This window comes from Myxine glutinosa, chromosome 8 (assembly GCF_964187855.1).
Source record: "Myxine glutinosa chromosome 8, kmMyxGlut1.1, whole genome shotgun sequence".
Lineage (NCBI taxonomy): Eukaryota > Metazoa > Chordata > Myxini > Myxiniformes > Myxinidae > Myxine > Myxine glutinosa.
The window spans coordinates 148,603,839-148,619,943 of NC_136268.1; the positions used below are offsets into that span (position 1 = coordinate 148,603,839).

Sequence of the window (16,105 nt, forward strand, 5' to 3'; positions counted from 1 at the left end):
GACATTTTAAGGCTGCTGTTAACAATCCACTACGATAAATTAATTCCTTTACCCACAATCAAATAATTAGTACAAATTGAGGATATTATCCCTATCACAATCTTTTATAGATTCATTATGTTGGATCTAATTTTTTCCAATAATTTTCCACTGCTGTAAGGAAGAACAATAGCTCTCATAAGTCTTAGTAATATCGTACTTAATTTACCCAGCATCGAATAATTTATTTACTATCCTTTCTCATCTGTTAACCAGTGACTTTGTTTGAACTCCAGAACTCAAAACTCACAATAGTTCAAACCAGCAAAATTTTCTTTACTATTTTCCCATATCATCTATGCCTAAAACACATCCATACATACAGCACAATTTATATGCTGATAAAATTCAAGTTTATATATATAAAAATCCATGAGCAGAGTACTCTGGGAAGTCAGTGTAAGACCTCTCCAAAATTTGGCTAATTTTGTACTCCCACATTTTTATGAAGCTCATATCCAGAAATAGCTTTGATTCTCATATAAATTCGATCACAATGGAATCCCAAGATTACTCCCAATTTTTACTATTAATGAATAGCTGCTCATAACTCAGCAAATGAAATCTTTATTCTCCATCTCCCTTGACAAAAGTGATAATTTTCATAATCAAATTATATTTCTATTTTTTTTATTTTACGAATTCTCTCGATATGCGATCCCATCCCCATGGAACTATCTATTTTCAGACAAGGCACACTGTCGGTGTCAACAATCTTGTAAGATTGATACACAAAAACACTAACATTGACACACAAAATACCCACACACACATGCATTATGCGTATTTGTTTGCGTTGGAACCCTTATTTACAGATCAGGATGGGTGTCAACTTTATTTCAATTTCTCAAAATTTGTCCTTCAATTTTATAAACGCTAATACACAAATGGACCAAAAAGTTTATTCTTAGAAAACCCCTATGATGTCACATTGAAATTACCCTTTCAGTTCCCACAATAATTTATCCAAATTTGACTACCCACCCATTTGTATGTCAGTCGACCACTGACCTATCAATCATGCGGAACAATAGTCCGAAATTCCCACCTGATCATCATGTGACTCTTGTCACTTGGTTTGCCAAAAAAATTGCAAAGCAATTGTTCCAAACTTTGTAAATTTAAAATTTTGTGCCCAACATAAAAGATCCAATTTCGGCATTTGATCAATTAATTATCAATTTGCTTACAAGCAAAAGAAAAAATGAATAATTCTTGCTCCGAAAAAACTTTTCAGACACAAGAATCATCGACAGTTATTCATGTTTGTCCAGTTATCTAATTTGTTGAGGCCAATCGTCATTTTGGATTTGCCGCAATGAAGGCCTAATCGTTGTCTGAGGTATCGGTCAGCACTGGTACCCTTGATCTTGGTTTACCCTATGAACTTGTCTTCCTGTTGGTATACGGACATCCTCTTTTCCAATGTCCCATCCGTCCACACTTGAAACACCGGTTTCTGTCGTTGCCTGGTCTGTGCACCTGTGCACTTGTATTGCTGGGCTGCATCTCTACATCCCTGAGTTGCCACTGCAATCTCTCGTTATCTCCTGAAACACGAAAAAGTTCTCTGTACCGTCCTTTTTGGGGAGACAACTGGAAATCAGATGGGACAACTGTCACTTTCATTCCTAATTTTGAGGGCAGTTGTGCATTTGTCGCCTCCACTGTATCCTGTATCCTTTTTATTTTAAGTTCTAGATCCGTTATCCTTTCTTGCTGTTCCCGTTGTCTGGATTCACCATCCCAAAGATGGAATGCAAGCCAGTCTACCGTTAGATTCTGTCTCTTCCTGGCTTTCAATCTTTGTCCCAATCTTTCCAATCGACTTCGCTCAAATGTAGCATCTCTTGGAAACTACTCAGCATTTCCCTTTGTCCACAAATACCAATTCTCGACCTGCCTTATAGCTTCGGCACCATAACGGTCGTACATATGATATGTACAAGTACCTTTTTGTGGAATCTCTGGTTGTCCTTGTGTATTCTTGCAGGCTCCATTTCCCATTCCGCCTTTTATCAAAGTAGCGTTGGATGTGTTGTAGCTTGTTCCTCTAAAGCTTCACTCGTACCTCCAGGAAGGATCTCTCCACCTGTTCAAACGGTGATTTCCAGAGAATCTCTCTCACCTGTGGCTTTTGCACAATCCAATCTCACAGATCAGTATTTGCAGATGAGCCAGAGGGTCAGTATGAAATGGGTGAATCCTCAGGTGTCTGCTCTGTTGAAGGGGAAATCACACAATGGTAACCGCACATATATATCTATATATAAACTCACCACCTTGCTCAATTTTCCAAGGTTGTCTTCACATTGATAATATCTCACAAAGATATTAAAGCTTCTTTCTTGAGACCGCATTTTCATCAATCAAACAATAAATATATTCAATTCAATTTATTCAGTTCAATTTATTCAGTTAAATTTATTCAATGAAATTTATTCAGTTCAATTCAATTATTCAATTTCAATTAATTTATCAATATTCATCAATAAATCAAATTAATCATTTTGGATGACTCCTTGCACAAGCCCTTTCCCCAATGATGTCAGGACAGGTCCATCTATTGACTGAGATTGAAGATCATCGGTCGTCACCTCTGGTTCATACCTCATGTCAATTGACGAATCACTGTTCTGTCCTAGGGTCATATCTGACATATTTTCCCATTTTGCCTGGTCTCCACAAATTTTCTTTGCAACCACTAAAGGCAACTCATCCTTCATTCATGAGACAGCCAAAATGGATGGCAGATATTAAAGTTCTTTGGGAAAAATATCTCATCATTTTTCTTTTAATAGTACCCAAAATCTCTTGGCAATATAAATTTCGTAAAACTCCTGAAATGGGACTGTCAAATTCCTTCAATCATGCTAAATTTTGAAACTCCATCCCTTGTAATACCCAATTTATCCCATAGGGCTTGAAAGTTATTTTCCAAGTTCGTGCATTCATTCTGCATTGGAACCCTATGATATCATTCATAATAATCATCATGATTTTATAATCATGGTCATATCATAATCATCTATTTGAAAAACAAACATTTCCTTTATCACCACAGCTATGTGGTATAATCAACAATAAAATAAACTGTACATAGCAAAAGGCTACCTCCTGACCACTTAGTATTCCTATTGACAATAAGTCATAACAATATCGAATAATCATTAAACAATTAAAAGAAAAATCGCTTCTACTGCTCCAGCCGCAGCATTCGTCATTTTGTCTTCTCATTCGCGTGACCAAAACGAAATAAAGGGAGCTCAACCATTACACGGCGCTTTTAATGGCGCATGCCATAGGAACTCAACGCAATTTCGACTCGGCCAGAAAAACGAGCAAATTTTGCAGGGTGTTAACTGGAATTAGTCGTGAAAATATATGCAAAATACACAAAAATATACATCCACAAAAATAAACAACAAACCCAAACAAACCCAAGGTCGAACATATTACACAATATTACACCATTTCAGGTGACATGAGAAAATCGTCATGATTGCTGAAATGTTCCGGGGTTTATACACACCTTAAAGAGGTATGCTTTGTGGTGTTGCCCTCTCCCACGTTTAATTAAATTAACCATAAACATTTCTTCCGTTCAACAGAACAAACATTTCCTATATCATGACATGCATGTCTTCAGAAAATACCATTTCAGCATCGTATTGATTGCTGAAATGTTCCAGGGTTTATACACACCTTAAAGAGGTATGCTTTGTGGTGTTGCCCTCTCCCACGTTTAATTAAATTAACCATAAACATTTCTTCCGTTCAACAGAACAAACATTTCCTATATCATGACATGCATGTCTTCAAAAATACCATTTCAGCATCGTATTGATTGCTGAAATGTTCCAGGGTTTATACACACCTTAAAGAGGTATGCTTTGTGGTGTTGCCCTCTCCCACATTGAATTTATTAACCATAAACATTTCTTCCGTTCAACAGAACAAACATTTCCTATATCATGACATGTGCATGTCTTCAAAAAATTGTATGACCACGAGAACAATGAACAGAAAGAGTGAAAGGTAAAAGTAAAACTAATTAAAACTGCGGGCAGTGATGATCCGGGGACCATACCGCTCCATCCTGATTGGACGGGTGCATGCCAGAGTCGTTAACAACGACAGTCCAGATCCGATTGTTCAAAATTTCAACTCAATCGATCGAAAAATGAACGCAGGGATGCATTTTAAAGGTTTTCAAGAAATCCACCATGGCCGCCATGTCACTTGACTTATGATGTCATAATTAATATATGCATCCAATCAAGTGACTTACGATGATTGGTCAAGGTATCGAGCTCATCTGACCAACGGTTTGGCCTGCAGGTCGACACCAAGTTCATGGTCAGAAGAGAAAGAAATGTAATTAATTAAATAAGTACTTCATTAATTTCTAATAATTAAATAACTCGTGAATTCTCATCCGATTCACTTAACATTTGAGTGTTCCCAAAACGTTGAAGCAAAACGTTGCAACAATGAAAGTGAAACGTTGTAGCGACGTTGTGGAAACGTTAGCAAAACCCAACATTTGAATGTTCCCAAAACGTTGGAGCAAAACGTTGCAACAACGAAAGTGAAACGTTGTAGCGACGTTGTGGAAACGTTAGCAAAACCCAACATTTGAATGTCCCCAAAACGTTGGAGCAAAACGTTGCAACAACGAAAGTGAAACGTTGTAGCGACGTTGTGGAAACGTTAGCAAACCCCAACATTTGAATGTTCCCAAAACGTTGGAGCAAAACGTTGCAACAACGAAAGTGAAACATTGTAGCGACGTTGTGGAAACGTTAGCAAAACCCAACATTTGAATGTTCCCAAAACGTTGGAGCAAAACTTTGCAACAACGAAAGTGAAACGTTGTAGCGACGTTGTGGAAACGTTAGCAAAACCCAACATTTGAATGTTCCCAACACGTTCCAACAGCAAGTTCCAACAACAAGTTCAAACAACAAGTTCCAACACCAAGTTCCAACACCAAGTTCCAACACCAAGTTCCAACAACAAGTTCCAACAACAAGTTCCAACAACAAGTTCCAACAACAAGTTCCAACACCAAGTTCCAACAACAAGTTCCAACAACAAGTTCCAACAACAAGTTCCAACAAGTTCCAACAACAAGTTCAAAAATCCTCAATTTTCATCCGATTCACCATTTAATTTGTTCAAAGAACGTTCATTTCGCAAAATCGACCCAACCACAACAACCCAACAACAACCCATCGACCCAACCACAACCCTCGCCATTAATTTCTATTGTAAGCGTGCCGAATCAATAAGTATCAATTTTTTTATTTTGAAGCTTAATCGCAGATAAATTTTTTCACCTTTCAATAAAATATTTGTACCAACCAAATCTGCGAGCATGGGGCGCAGAGAAAATACACAAAAAACAACAACACTGCAGCAACAACTTCAACTTAGGTTGAGGTTGAGGGTTCACACAAACGCTTTAACCAAATAATAAAGAATTATTATTATCATTATTATTATTATTTTAACCAAAGATATCGCCCAGACGAACAAACACACAACTAGAACGACGCTCAGTAGAGAGCATATCTCTGCCTTGGTGAACAGTTTATGTTTTGTATCCCACTGATAGGCCGGATCTGGATTCGGACCTGAACCAAAATGTAATCGGCGTGTTCTTGTCACCTCCCCAACTCATCCACCAGGTTCATTCACTCATCCATAACTTTTTTAATATATGAATAATATTAAAATAATACCATTAATAAGTATATCATGTTAAATATAATGTATATCGCTTTTCACCCGATCTCTCGATGGTGAAGAATCACTTTAAACAATTCTCGTAGCCGGATTCGAACCTGGGTCTTCACCAAAATTCATGGGTAATCATTTTCAAAATCCAATCACCCATGCTATCTGTCTGACAAATTTAGTCAAAAAACAACAGCACTGGTTTTGCTTCCTGGAAGGTTCCTGCAAAACGCTTTGCTTCTCGCAAAACGTCCGCCAATGGGAACTAGAGGGAGGGAGAAGGAGCGGGAGCAAGAGACAGGTAGCCGGAATGGAAATGAGGGACAATGAGGGACAGTGAGGGAGTGTCGGTATGCAATTTTCATCCAATCGCCATCTTTCATAATAATTCTGGACCGGCATGAGATGGCGTTGTCTGTCATTAATTTATATGTTGATCGAACGATTTTTAGGTGTTATAAAATGGTGGGAAAAAATTGGCGAAAATTTTCCCTCTCCTCCACCCCTTTTTTATTTTTATTTTTATTTTTTTCCTTTCTTTCTTACTTTGGACCCACGGCTTTCGTCCTACACAATTCCGTTTAATTTGTCTAAATCCGACCAGCCGTTCCAAAGATATGCCGTTTTGTCGCAATACCATAAATTGGAATGAGGGAAAATATATATATATATAAATATAACTCCATTTCCCGGCTCCCTGTCGCACGCCGAGCAAGTCGCGTGCTTTGAGCAAGTGCAATAAAACAAGTGTAAACTACTTCACACGTGTACGGGTATGTAAACGAGTGTACCGGCCTTACACGACTTGGAAGCAAATGATCGCATGGTGCACTCATGCCCCGTTTGCCCCCAGTTCACAGCAAGGCCCTTAATGACCAGCGTCTTTATGTGACTACGCACTAATCTTCACAAAGACGCAGTCTCAATTACAAAGGCGAATGCAGGTAGACATTCGTTCGCTTCGCGCACATCAGTGGCGCTTGTCAGAAAAATTACACAGCGCAGGAAAAATACGTATTTTACAGAAATCATTACGCCACCTATATCGCGACATGGGTGCGCAGGGAAGCCCCACACCACCTCCTCCACCATGTATGTACAAGAACTAAACGCAGGTTTGTAGATCATATTTTGGACAAGAATAACAAAGAATAACTCTTACCTTTTCAGATGTTGTGTCCAATTTGACCCCTATCTGGCTCGCCAAATTGTCGTGGAGGTGTGTTTGGGACTCAAGACCAATGACCGGAAAACAGGTTTACAAAGATCCAGACTTTATGAACTCCTAATTCACTTGTTTCAATATAATAGGTACTACAACACTATAACGAATCTAGTTATTGAAGTCGTTGGTTCCTCTTGTTCGCCGGTGATCTCCTGGCGCTGCTTCTCGTTGGTATTCGTTCATTCCGTCGGGCAGGGCTTCTGAGGACAAGTGTCCTGACTCAACGTTTGCTCTGGTTTATATGGACAAACTGGAGTTAATCCCCTGTCCGCTGAATGTTAATCCTCCGTGCGCTAAAGCTCCTTGGTCATCCACAATCGCCCTCCTGGCATCAACTCGCTTCCCTCCTGCTGTGAGTTCCATTTACCTTACAATAGGAGTGTGCTCTAGCCCGGGGCTGTACAGGAGGTGGACAACGGACTCCCAGCTTTAACAGAGTGAGATACATTCCTAACATTCTTACGACCACCTGTTGGTTCACTCGCCAATCTCATAACTAGTTACATAGTATAAAGATTTATTCTACCACAGCGTGAATGGTGTTGGTGTCCTGTTTTCTGAGGAGTTTGTAGACAGTGTGGTGAGTGTGACGAGAGTGAGTGATAGGTTGATGATGGTGAAAATGATGATTGGAAAGCTCTTGGTGAACGTCATCTCGGGATATGCTCCGCAGGTTGGTCGAAGCGATGAAGAAAAGGACAAGTTCTGGTGTGCGATAGAGAAGCTGATGGAAAACGTGAAAGATGAGGAAGTTGTTGTGGTAGGAGGAGACCTAAATGGACACGTGGGAAGGAGTATGGATAGTTTTGATGAGTTCATGGGGGTTACGGATATGGTGTGAGAAATGGAGAAGGTGAAAGGATTTTGGAGTTTGCTGATGGAGCTGATTTGTTGATTTGTAATACTCAGTTCCAGAAAGAGGATAATAAGCTTGTTACATACACGTCAGGCGGGTCGACGACAACCGTTGACTACCTGATGGTGCGTAGGCGAGATAGGGGGCACCTCCGGGACACAAAGGTGATCCCGGGGGAGGAGGCTGTTTCACAGCACCACTTGGTTGTCTGCGACGTAAGGGTGAAAGGTGCAAGGAGGGCTCGGCGGGTGAAGTACCAACCGAGAATGAAGGTGTGGAGGTTGAAAGAGGTGACAGTAAGGGAGGCATTAAAAGAGAGGCTGAGTATGGTCGAGGATGATGTGGTTGAGCTTGAAAGTGGTTGGATGTCGATGAAAGCTAGTCTGTTGGGAGCCGTTGGTGAGGTATATGGATGGACAAAAGGACCACTGAGGCACTCGGAAACATGGTGGTGGGATGATGAAGTTGGAAAGAGGATTGACGAGAAGAGGAAGAAGTTCAAGGAGTGGCAGAAGGCGAAGGGTACGGGAGCAGAAACAGCAGAGCATGAAAGTTATAAGGCAGCCAGGAAGGCTGCAAAGAAAGAGGTAGCAAAGGCGCAGGAGGCATGTAGGAAAATGTTCGGAGAACGCTTGGATTCGGAAGAGGGTCAGAAAGCAGTATTCAGGATTGCAAAGCAGATAGCGAAAGAGAGGTGTGATGTGATGGGGGTGAGTTCCTTGAAGGATGAAGTGGGACAAATCGTTGTGGACCCAGATGGAATTAAAGGAAGATGGAAAAGATATATGGAAATGCTGTTGAATACAGAGAATGAATGGGATGGCAACATAGAGAGTAACCCAGTTTTAGGACCGGCAGAGAAGATAACTGAGAAGGAAGTTGAGGAAGCGATAAAAGCAATGAAGGGTAGAAAAGCAGGAGGGCCGACGGGAGTTGTGGGAGATATGTTGAAGGCAGCAGGAAGTTGGGGTGTGAAGAGAATGACAGAGATCTGTAATCTGGTGGTGAAAGAAGGCCGCATTCCAGTGGATTGGGAACTGAGTACCCTTGTCCCTCTATACAAGGGGAAAGGTGACCCTCTGGAGTGTGGCTCGTACCGAGCGATAAAGTTATTGGAGCATGGAATGAAGGTATTGGAAAGGGTGTTGGAGAGGAGGATAAGGAAGAAAGTGAAGATCGACGAAATGCAGTTTGGATTCATGCCAGGAAGAGGAACGACAGACGCGCTTTTCATTGTGAGGCAGTTGCAGGAGAAGTACATGGAGAAGAGGAAGAAGTTGTTTCTTGGGTTTGTTGATCTGGAGAAAGCATTCGATAGGGTACCACGCAAAGTATTGACATGGGCATTGAGGAAGTTAGGAGTGGAGGAATGGTTGATCAGAGTAGTGATGGCAATGTACAAAAGAGCGCGCACAGCTGTAAGGACGAAGGACAGGAACAGTGGTGAGTTTGAGGTGAAGGTGGGAGTGCATCAGTGGTCGGTACTAAGTCCACTACTATTTGTAGCTGTGATGGAGGTGCTGGCTCAGAACGTAAAGGAGGGTTTACCATGGGAGTTGTTGTATGCAGATGATCTGGTGTTGATTGCGGAAAGTATGGATGGACTGAAGGAAAAGATGAACACGTGGAAGGAATGTATGGAGACAAAAGGTCTGAAGGTGAATATCGGAAAGACGAAGGTGATGGCAAGTGGTAAAGCATGTGGTGAGGTGGAAAGAACTGGGAAGTGACCCTGTGCTGTGTGTAGGAAGGGTGTCGGAGTGAACTCCATTCAATGTACAATGTGCGCTGAGTGGGTTCATCAAAAATGTAGTGGTCTGAGAGGGTCATTAACCAGTGTGGCAGCTACATTCAAATGTAAGGTGTGCACAGAGGGATCTGCAGATGGAGGAAATGTTGAGTTGGATCTTGGAGACGGCGTGAAGCTGGAAGGTGTGAAAACATTTTGCTACCTCGGAGACATGCTGAATGGAGAAGGTGGATCAGACTCGGCAACGGTTGCTCGAGTGAGATGTGCATGGAAGAAGTTTCGGGAACTGAGTGGCGTGCTGATGATGAGGGGAGTGTCGTTGAAGCTGAAGGGAAAGGTGTATGCTGCATGTGTGAGAAGTGTTATGATTTATGGGAGCGAGACATGGGTAATGAACATAGAGCAGCAACGAAGGTTGGAAAGGGTGGAAATGCGAATGGTTCGACGGATGTGCGGAGTATCGTTGAGAGAGAGGAAGACAAATGATGATTTGCGAAAGATGATGGGAATAGAGCCTGTGATTGATGCTGTGAAGAGGAACAGGTTGAGATGGTTTGGTCATGTGTTGAGGAAGGATGAAAGTGACTGGTTGAGAAGAGTGGTGGAAATGAATGTAGAAGGAAGCAGAGGACGGGGAAGACTGAGAAAGACTTGGCTAAAGATGGTGGAAGAAGAAATGCGGGCAAGGGGGTTAACAAGGAGAGATGCAGAAAATAGGGCAAAATGGAGAAGATTGTCTTGGGGACCGCAAGGCTAACCCCCGCTCTGGCAGGGAAAATGGCCTTTAAAATGCATGTTGTTGTTGTCCCCAGATCTGTGCCTCTACACAATCCTGTCTCTAAGCTCTGCAGGCAGTTCCTTCGACCTCATGGCTTGGTTTTTACTCTGATATACATTGTCAGCTGTGAGACCTTATATAGACAGGTGTGTGCCTTTCCAAATCATGTCCAATCAATTGAATTTACCACAGGTGGACTCCAATCAAGGTGTAGAAACATCTCAAAGATGATCAAGAGAAATGGGAGGCACCTGAGCTAAATTTCAAGTGTCATAGCAAAGGGTATGAATACTTATGTCAATGTGATATTTCAGTTTTTTCTTTTTAATAAATTTGCAAAACTTTGTGAAATCCTGTTTTCTCTTTGTCATTATGGGGTATTGAGTGTGGATTGATGAGGGAAAAATGAATTTAAAAGATTTCAGCATAAGGCTGCAACATAACAAAATGTGAAAAAAGTGAAGGGGTCTGAATACTTTCTGAATGCACTGTATAATTTTTTTTTTTTAGCTCAAATGGACTTTCGTTTGGTGAGCTTATGCGATCAAGCAGTGTCCACGGGTCAGTCAGTCAGTCAATCAGTCAGTCAGTGACTATGTAAACACTTGTCATTATCGCTTCAACCAAACGCATGGTTTTGATGAAACTTTGCCACAAGCTTCATTCATATCCGATGCCTAACAAAGGTGTATTGACCGCATCAAAATCTGTGCTCATTAAGGGGGTCTACAGGGGTGTTTCTGACCCCCACCCCTAAAAGAGGTATTTGCTCTCTTCTCTGAAATGAAACTACACATAATTTCAATGAAACTTGGTCACAACCTTCATCGCCCATGATGTACCAAAGTTTGTTCACGGCATTATAAATACTAGGGCATGCCCGTACTATATATACTAGGGCATGCCCGTACTATATATATATCTAAAATTATATCCCCCCCCTCTATTTACATGAAATGGTTTGGTCCATTCGCAAAGCCAAAGCGAACGGCTTGCGAGTACGGTGACAATCCCCCCCCTCTATTTACATGAAATGGTTTGGTCCAAAGCGAACGGCTTGCGAGTACGGTGACAATCCCCCCCCCCCTCTATTTACATGAAATGGTTTGGTCCAAAGCGAACGGCTTGCGAGTACGGTGACAATCCCCCCCCTCTATTTACATGAAATGGTTTGGTCCAAAGCGAACGGCTTGCGGAGTTTGGTAAAGAAATCGCCATAGCTCGGTAACTACTTGTCCGATTAATATGAAACCTTGAAAAGGCACATCCTCGGGTCCCCAGCAATATACCTGGCAAGTTTAAAGTATATCGGACCCGTGGTTGTCGAGAAACAGCGGTCACAGACAAACATACAAACATACACACAGAGATTACTGGAATTATAGATAGATATCTAAAATTATATCCCCCCCCTCTATTTACATGAAATGGTTTGGTCCAAAGCGAACGGCTTGCGAGTACGGTGACAATCCCCCCCCTCTATTTACATGAAATGGTTTGGTCCAAAGCGAACGGCTTGGAGTACGGTGACAAGCCCCCCCCCTCTATTTACATGAAATGGTTTGGTCCAAAGCGAACGGCTTGCGAGTACGGTGACAATCCCCCCACTCTATTTACATGAAATGGTTTGGTCCAAAGCGAACGGCTTGCGGAGTTTGGTAAAGAAATCGCCATAGCTCGGTAACTACTTGTCCGATTAATATGAAAAAGAAAAAGAAGCTCGGTAAAGAATTATATTTTTTTTTATAACGATCCGAATCCGGATCGCGATCCCAGAATTTTTTTTCCTTTTTCAAGTGATAATTCTCCATTGAGAGATGGGGCTAAAAACGATATATAGCAGATTATTGTCCCCCGTCGCACCGAGCAGCGAAAGGGGGGGGGGGGGGGGGGGCAGCGAAAGGGGGACAATGGTTTTCCCCTCCGTCTGTGTGTGCGTAAGCGAAGGACCGAATTCTAATATGGTGTGTGGGTGCAACCCACGTCAAAATCCAAGATGGCCGCCGCCATGTATGTCTGAACCTTGTGAGCGAAATATCTTGAAAAATAAACGAACTACTAACTTCTAATCTGGTGTGTGTGTATCTACGCATAAGGGAGAACGCTATTGAAAAATGGGTCGCCACGTCAAAATCCAAGATGGCCGCCTTGCGTCTTCCACTTTGTCAACTCACATCACTTCACCGACGGGGGACCTAGGCGTAACGCTTGTTTCATAAAGTTGTGGACGGATTATGACAAAACTTGGTGGATGAGTTGGGTCGGTGACAACACAAGACGATTAGATTTTGTGGGATACAAAATGTAGTGTTCAGCTTTGCGGAGGTATGCGCTTCACCGAGCGCCGTTCCTTTTAATTTTTATCTTTTCCCTGATCTGAGACTCGTCGTGGAGCACACACACACACACACACACACACACACACACACACACACACACACACACACACACACACACACACACACACACACACACCTTTACTGTTTTGTGTCTTCCTTGCATTACAATCTGTGCATCTCCAAGTTAAATTACCACTGCACACCACCTTAGCTGAACAAACAAATATCACTTATCCATGCAGACACATGACCTCTGTTTCTCCTCCTTCCTTCCCTCCAGGGAAAGTTGTCAGTGGTCAAATTGTGAGGCCCACTGTGCCGATCGCTCCTGCCAGTCGGCAGGTGAGTTACAAACCTGCAGGTTCAGGCTAACTTTTTAACATGACCACCTTCACCCCAGCGTCTTCTCAACCACTCTTCTTGCTACATTTAAATGCATAATGAAATATTAGGGAAGGTGCTCTGTTTCCTAGCATCTCTGGTCCTTGCCTCCCATCTCCCAGGTAACACCTGGCTCAGCTGTGCTCAGCTCTCAGATGTTGCCTTCCCAGGGGGTATCCACCACTCAACAGCAGGCACCTTCCCAGCCCACTTCACTTGCCATGGCTTTCACCTCTGGCCAGTCGGCTCCCCAACGCCTCATCATGCCAGCGTCTTCTGTCCCATCTGTGCGTCCTACCCTCACTCGGTTACCGCCAGGCACCCTCATTTCTGCTGCACCGGGAGGCAGCAGGGTAGTTCATGCCATGCTTCCCACCCAGTTATTTCCTCAAGTGAGTGGAGTCGTCAAAGTGTATTTGTACATCCTCTTCACTTTATGCTAGTTGATTGGCTGAAGTTTATTTTGTGTAGATAATGTTTACTAATTCAAAACTGCTAACTTTACCTGCATGCTCCTCCTTCAGCTCCAACAGTCCACAACTACAGCAAAGCACCAAGTTCCTGTGCCGGTAACATCTGTACAAAGCCGTATCCCCGTCAATGGGTGCGTCCAAAAGTATTCCTTTCCAACGACTCCTCATTTGTCCTCCCACACCCTCCTCATTCCACATGCACCATCTTCCAAAAAAAAAACTCCCAACTTCTTAATTATCTACCGAACAAGCTTTATTATTTTTATTGCAGTTATTAAAAAAAAAATTTTTTTTTTACAAACTCCAAACTTGGACTTTGACTTGGCAAAGTACCAACTTCTAATTTAGTGTGTGGGTGTATCTCGGCATTAGGAAGACCGCGATTGAAAATTGGGTAGCCACGTCAAAATCCAAGATGGCCGCCACCATATATATGTCTGAACCTTGTGAGCGAAATATCTTGAAAAATAAGCGATGTACCAACTTCTAATCTGGTGTGTGGGTGTATCTAGGCATAAGGAAGAACCCTACTGAAAATTGGGTCGCCATGTCAAAATCCAAGATGGCCGCCGCCATGTATGTCCGAACCTTGTGAGATGAATATCTTGAAAAATAAGCGAAGTACCAACTTCTAATTTTGTGTGTGGGTGTATCTCGGCATAAGGAAGACCGCTATTGTAAAGTGGGTCGCCACGTCAAAATCCAGGACGGCCGCCACCATATATATGTCTGAACCTTGTGAGCGAAATATCTTGAAAAATAAGCGAAGTACCTTCTGGTGTGTGGGTGTATCTAGGCACAAGGAAGAACGCTATTGAAAATTGGGTCGCCACGTCAAAATCCAAGATGGCCGCCTCCATGTATGTCTGATCCTTGTGAGCGAAATATCATATCATAGCATGTTTTCTGCGTGTTCCACTTTGTCAACTCACATCACTTCCCCGACGTGGGACCTAGGCGTAACGCTTGTTATTTTTATTGCAGTTATAAAAATTTTTTTTTTTTTTTTTTACAAACTCTAAACTTGCGGCACAAATACAACTATGGGTAGGCTTTGGGGAGCGGAGTAACATAGGCAATGTGGCCACGGCCTTATATGGGTGTGTGGCGGTGGGAGGGGGCTTAAATTATCTTCTTAAAAGTTGTACCGTGTAGCACCACCTGGTGGTGGTGGCAGAGGGTATTACAATTTCCTTTTTTAGACGGGCAACGCTGCGGTTAAAGCACTCTTCGCATGGGTAAATTTGTCCTCCTCCCCTCCCCCTTTCGTTCTCCTTGACCCCCCCCCCCCATCTCCCCCTTCCCCCTCCTTCCCCCCCCTCCCCATTCCCACCTCTCTAGCCACCTCACTTCACCCTCCCCCCCCCCACTCTTCCCCCCCCACCCCACTCTCCCCCCCCCCCCCCCCCCCCCCGAGCAATTGGTCCGTCAGCAAAACAACGGGTAGGCTCCACTAGTCCATTATAACACTATTGTTTAACATTGACCATCATATCCTTGTTTAACTTGCAGGATCGCCGCTACCGAAGCCCTGTCTCGCACACGCAAACCCTGTAACTGCACAAAGTCTCAGTGCCTGAAGCTGTAAGTTGGAGGAAAAGGCACTCATATTTAAAATTGATGTTACAGTCGTGCACAATTACAACAATTAATTATCTACTTGTCAGCAAAGGTCGCTCTTTCCTTTGCAATGAGGTTTCATGAATAGAAGAGCTTATAATGGTTGCTTGGTTGTCGTTTTGGGAGTTCCATATGGTTTATGGATGTTAGGACTTTGTGGGCAGCTTGATGAAATATTTGAGGTTTAAACCCTGATCTGTGCTCATAGCTTTGCACCAACCGGCTGCTTGTGGAGTGCAAAGATTGTGAATTGAGTTTGCATTTACCAATTTAAATGGTTGTACACCTGTGCCATTCATGGTTGCCTCTCATCTGTCTTCCCCCTATTGTTCACAGCTACTGCGAGTGTTTCTCCAATGGTGAATTTTGCAGTACTTGCAACTGTCGCAATTGCTTTAACAACCTGGCCCATGAGGTGGAGCGGCAAAGGGCCATCAAGGTATCGTGCTCTTGATCGTTCTTTCACTTGTACCAATAGTCTTATCACACCGTTCCGATCGCTGTATACGTCTTGTTAGTTTTGAGGGGATTTTGGGTGCATAAATCCTGTCTGGGCTGGCATTGGGGAGCATTTTAAAATGGGGAAGCATTTTCAAAACTGGGCTGGCAGGAGGTCCGCACATTCACCTCTACGCTGTCTAGCCTGGGTATGAGTTCCGACCCACCTATAAACTGATATCCCGGTGTTTTACAGGCAGGGTGAGGCATCAATGTGTGTGCCGTCTCGCAGATGGACGTTAAAACGGGCAACCCGTCTGCCAGCATTAGTTGGTGGATTTTAAAGATCCTACGGTGTCCTTTGTGAAAAGTAGACGTGCTATAGCCAGGACCATGGAGAAATTACAAATTCCTGCTGTAACCTGCAGAGGGCACTATATCGGCTGCACAGCTGTGCCCTCATC

General features: G+C 42.9%; 1 protein-coding gene across 7 annotated transcripts in view; it reads left to right on the forward strand.

The window, feature by feature from the left end:
* Window positions 1–16,105, forward strand: part of LIN54 (lin-54 DREAM MuvB core complex component) — a 177,789-nt gene that overhangs the window by 66,847 nt on the left and 94,837 nt on the right. For 6 of the 7 annotated variants that reach the window (XM_078783826.1, XM_078783828.1, XM_078783825.1 and 3 more), the window contains 5 exons: window positions 13,010–13,071; window positions 13,233–13,502; window positions 13,635–13,714; window positions 15,096–15,167; window positions 15,540–15,642. In XM_078783826.1, coding sequence (XP_078639952.1) covers window positions 13,010–13,071; window positions 13,233–13,502; window positions 13,635–13,714; window positions 15,096–15,167; window positions 15,540–15,642 — 587 coding nt within the window. The remainder of the gene's footprint in view (window positions 1–13,009; window positions 13,072–13,232; window positions 13,503–13,634; window positions 13,715–15,095; window positions 15,168–15,539; window positions 15,643–16,105) is intronic. The other variant, XM_078783830.1, reaches the window with a different exon arrangement.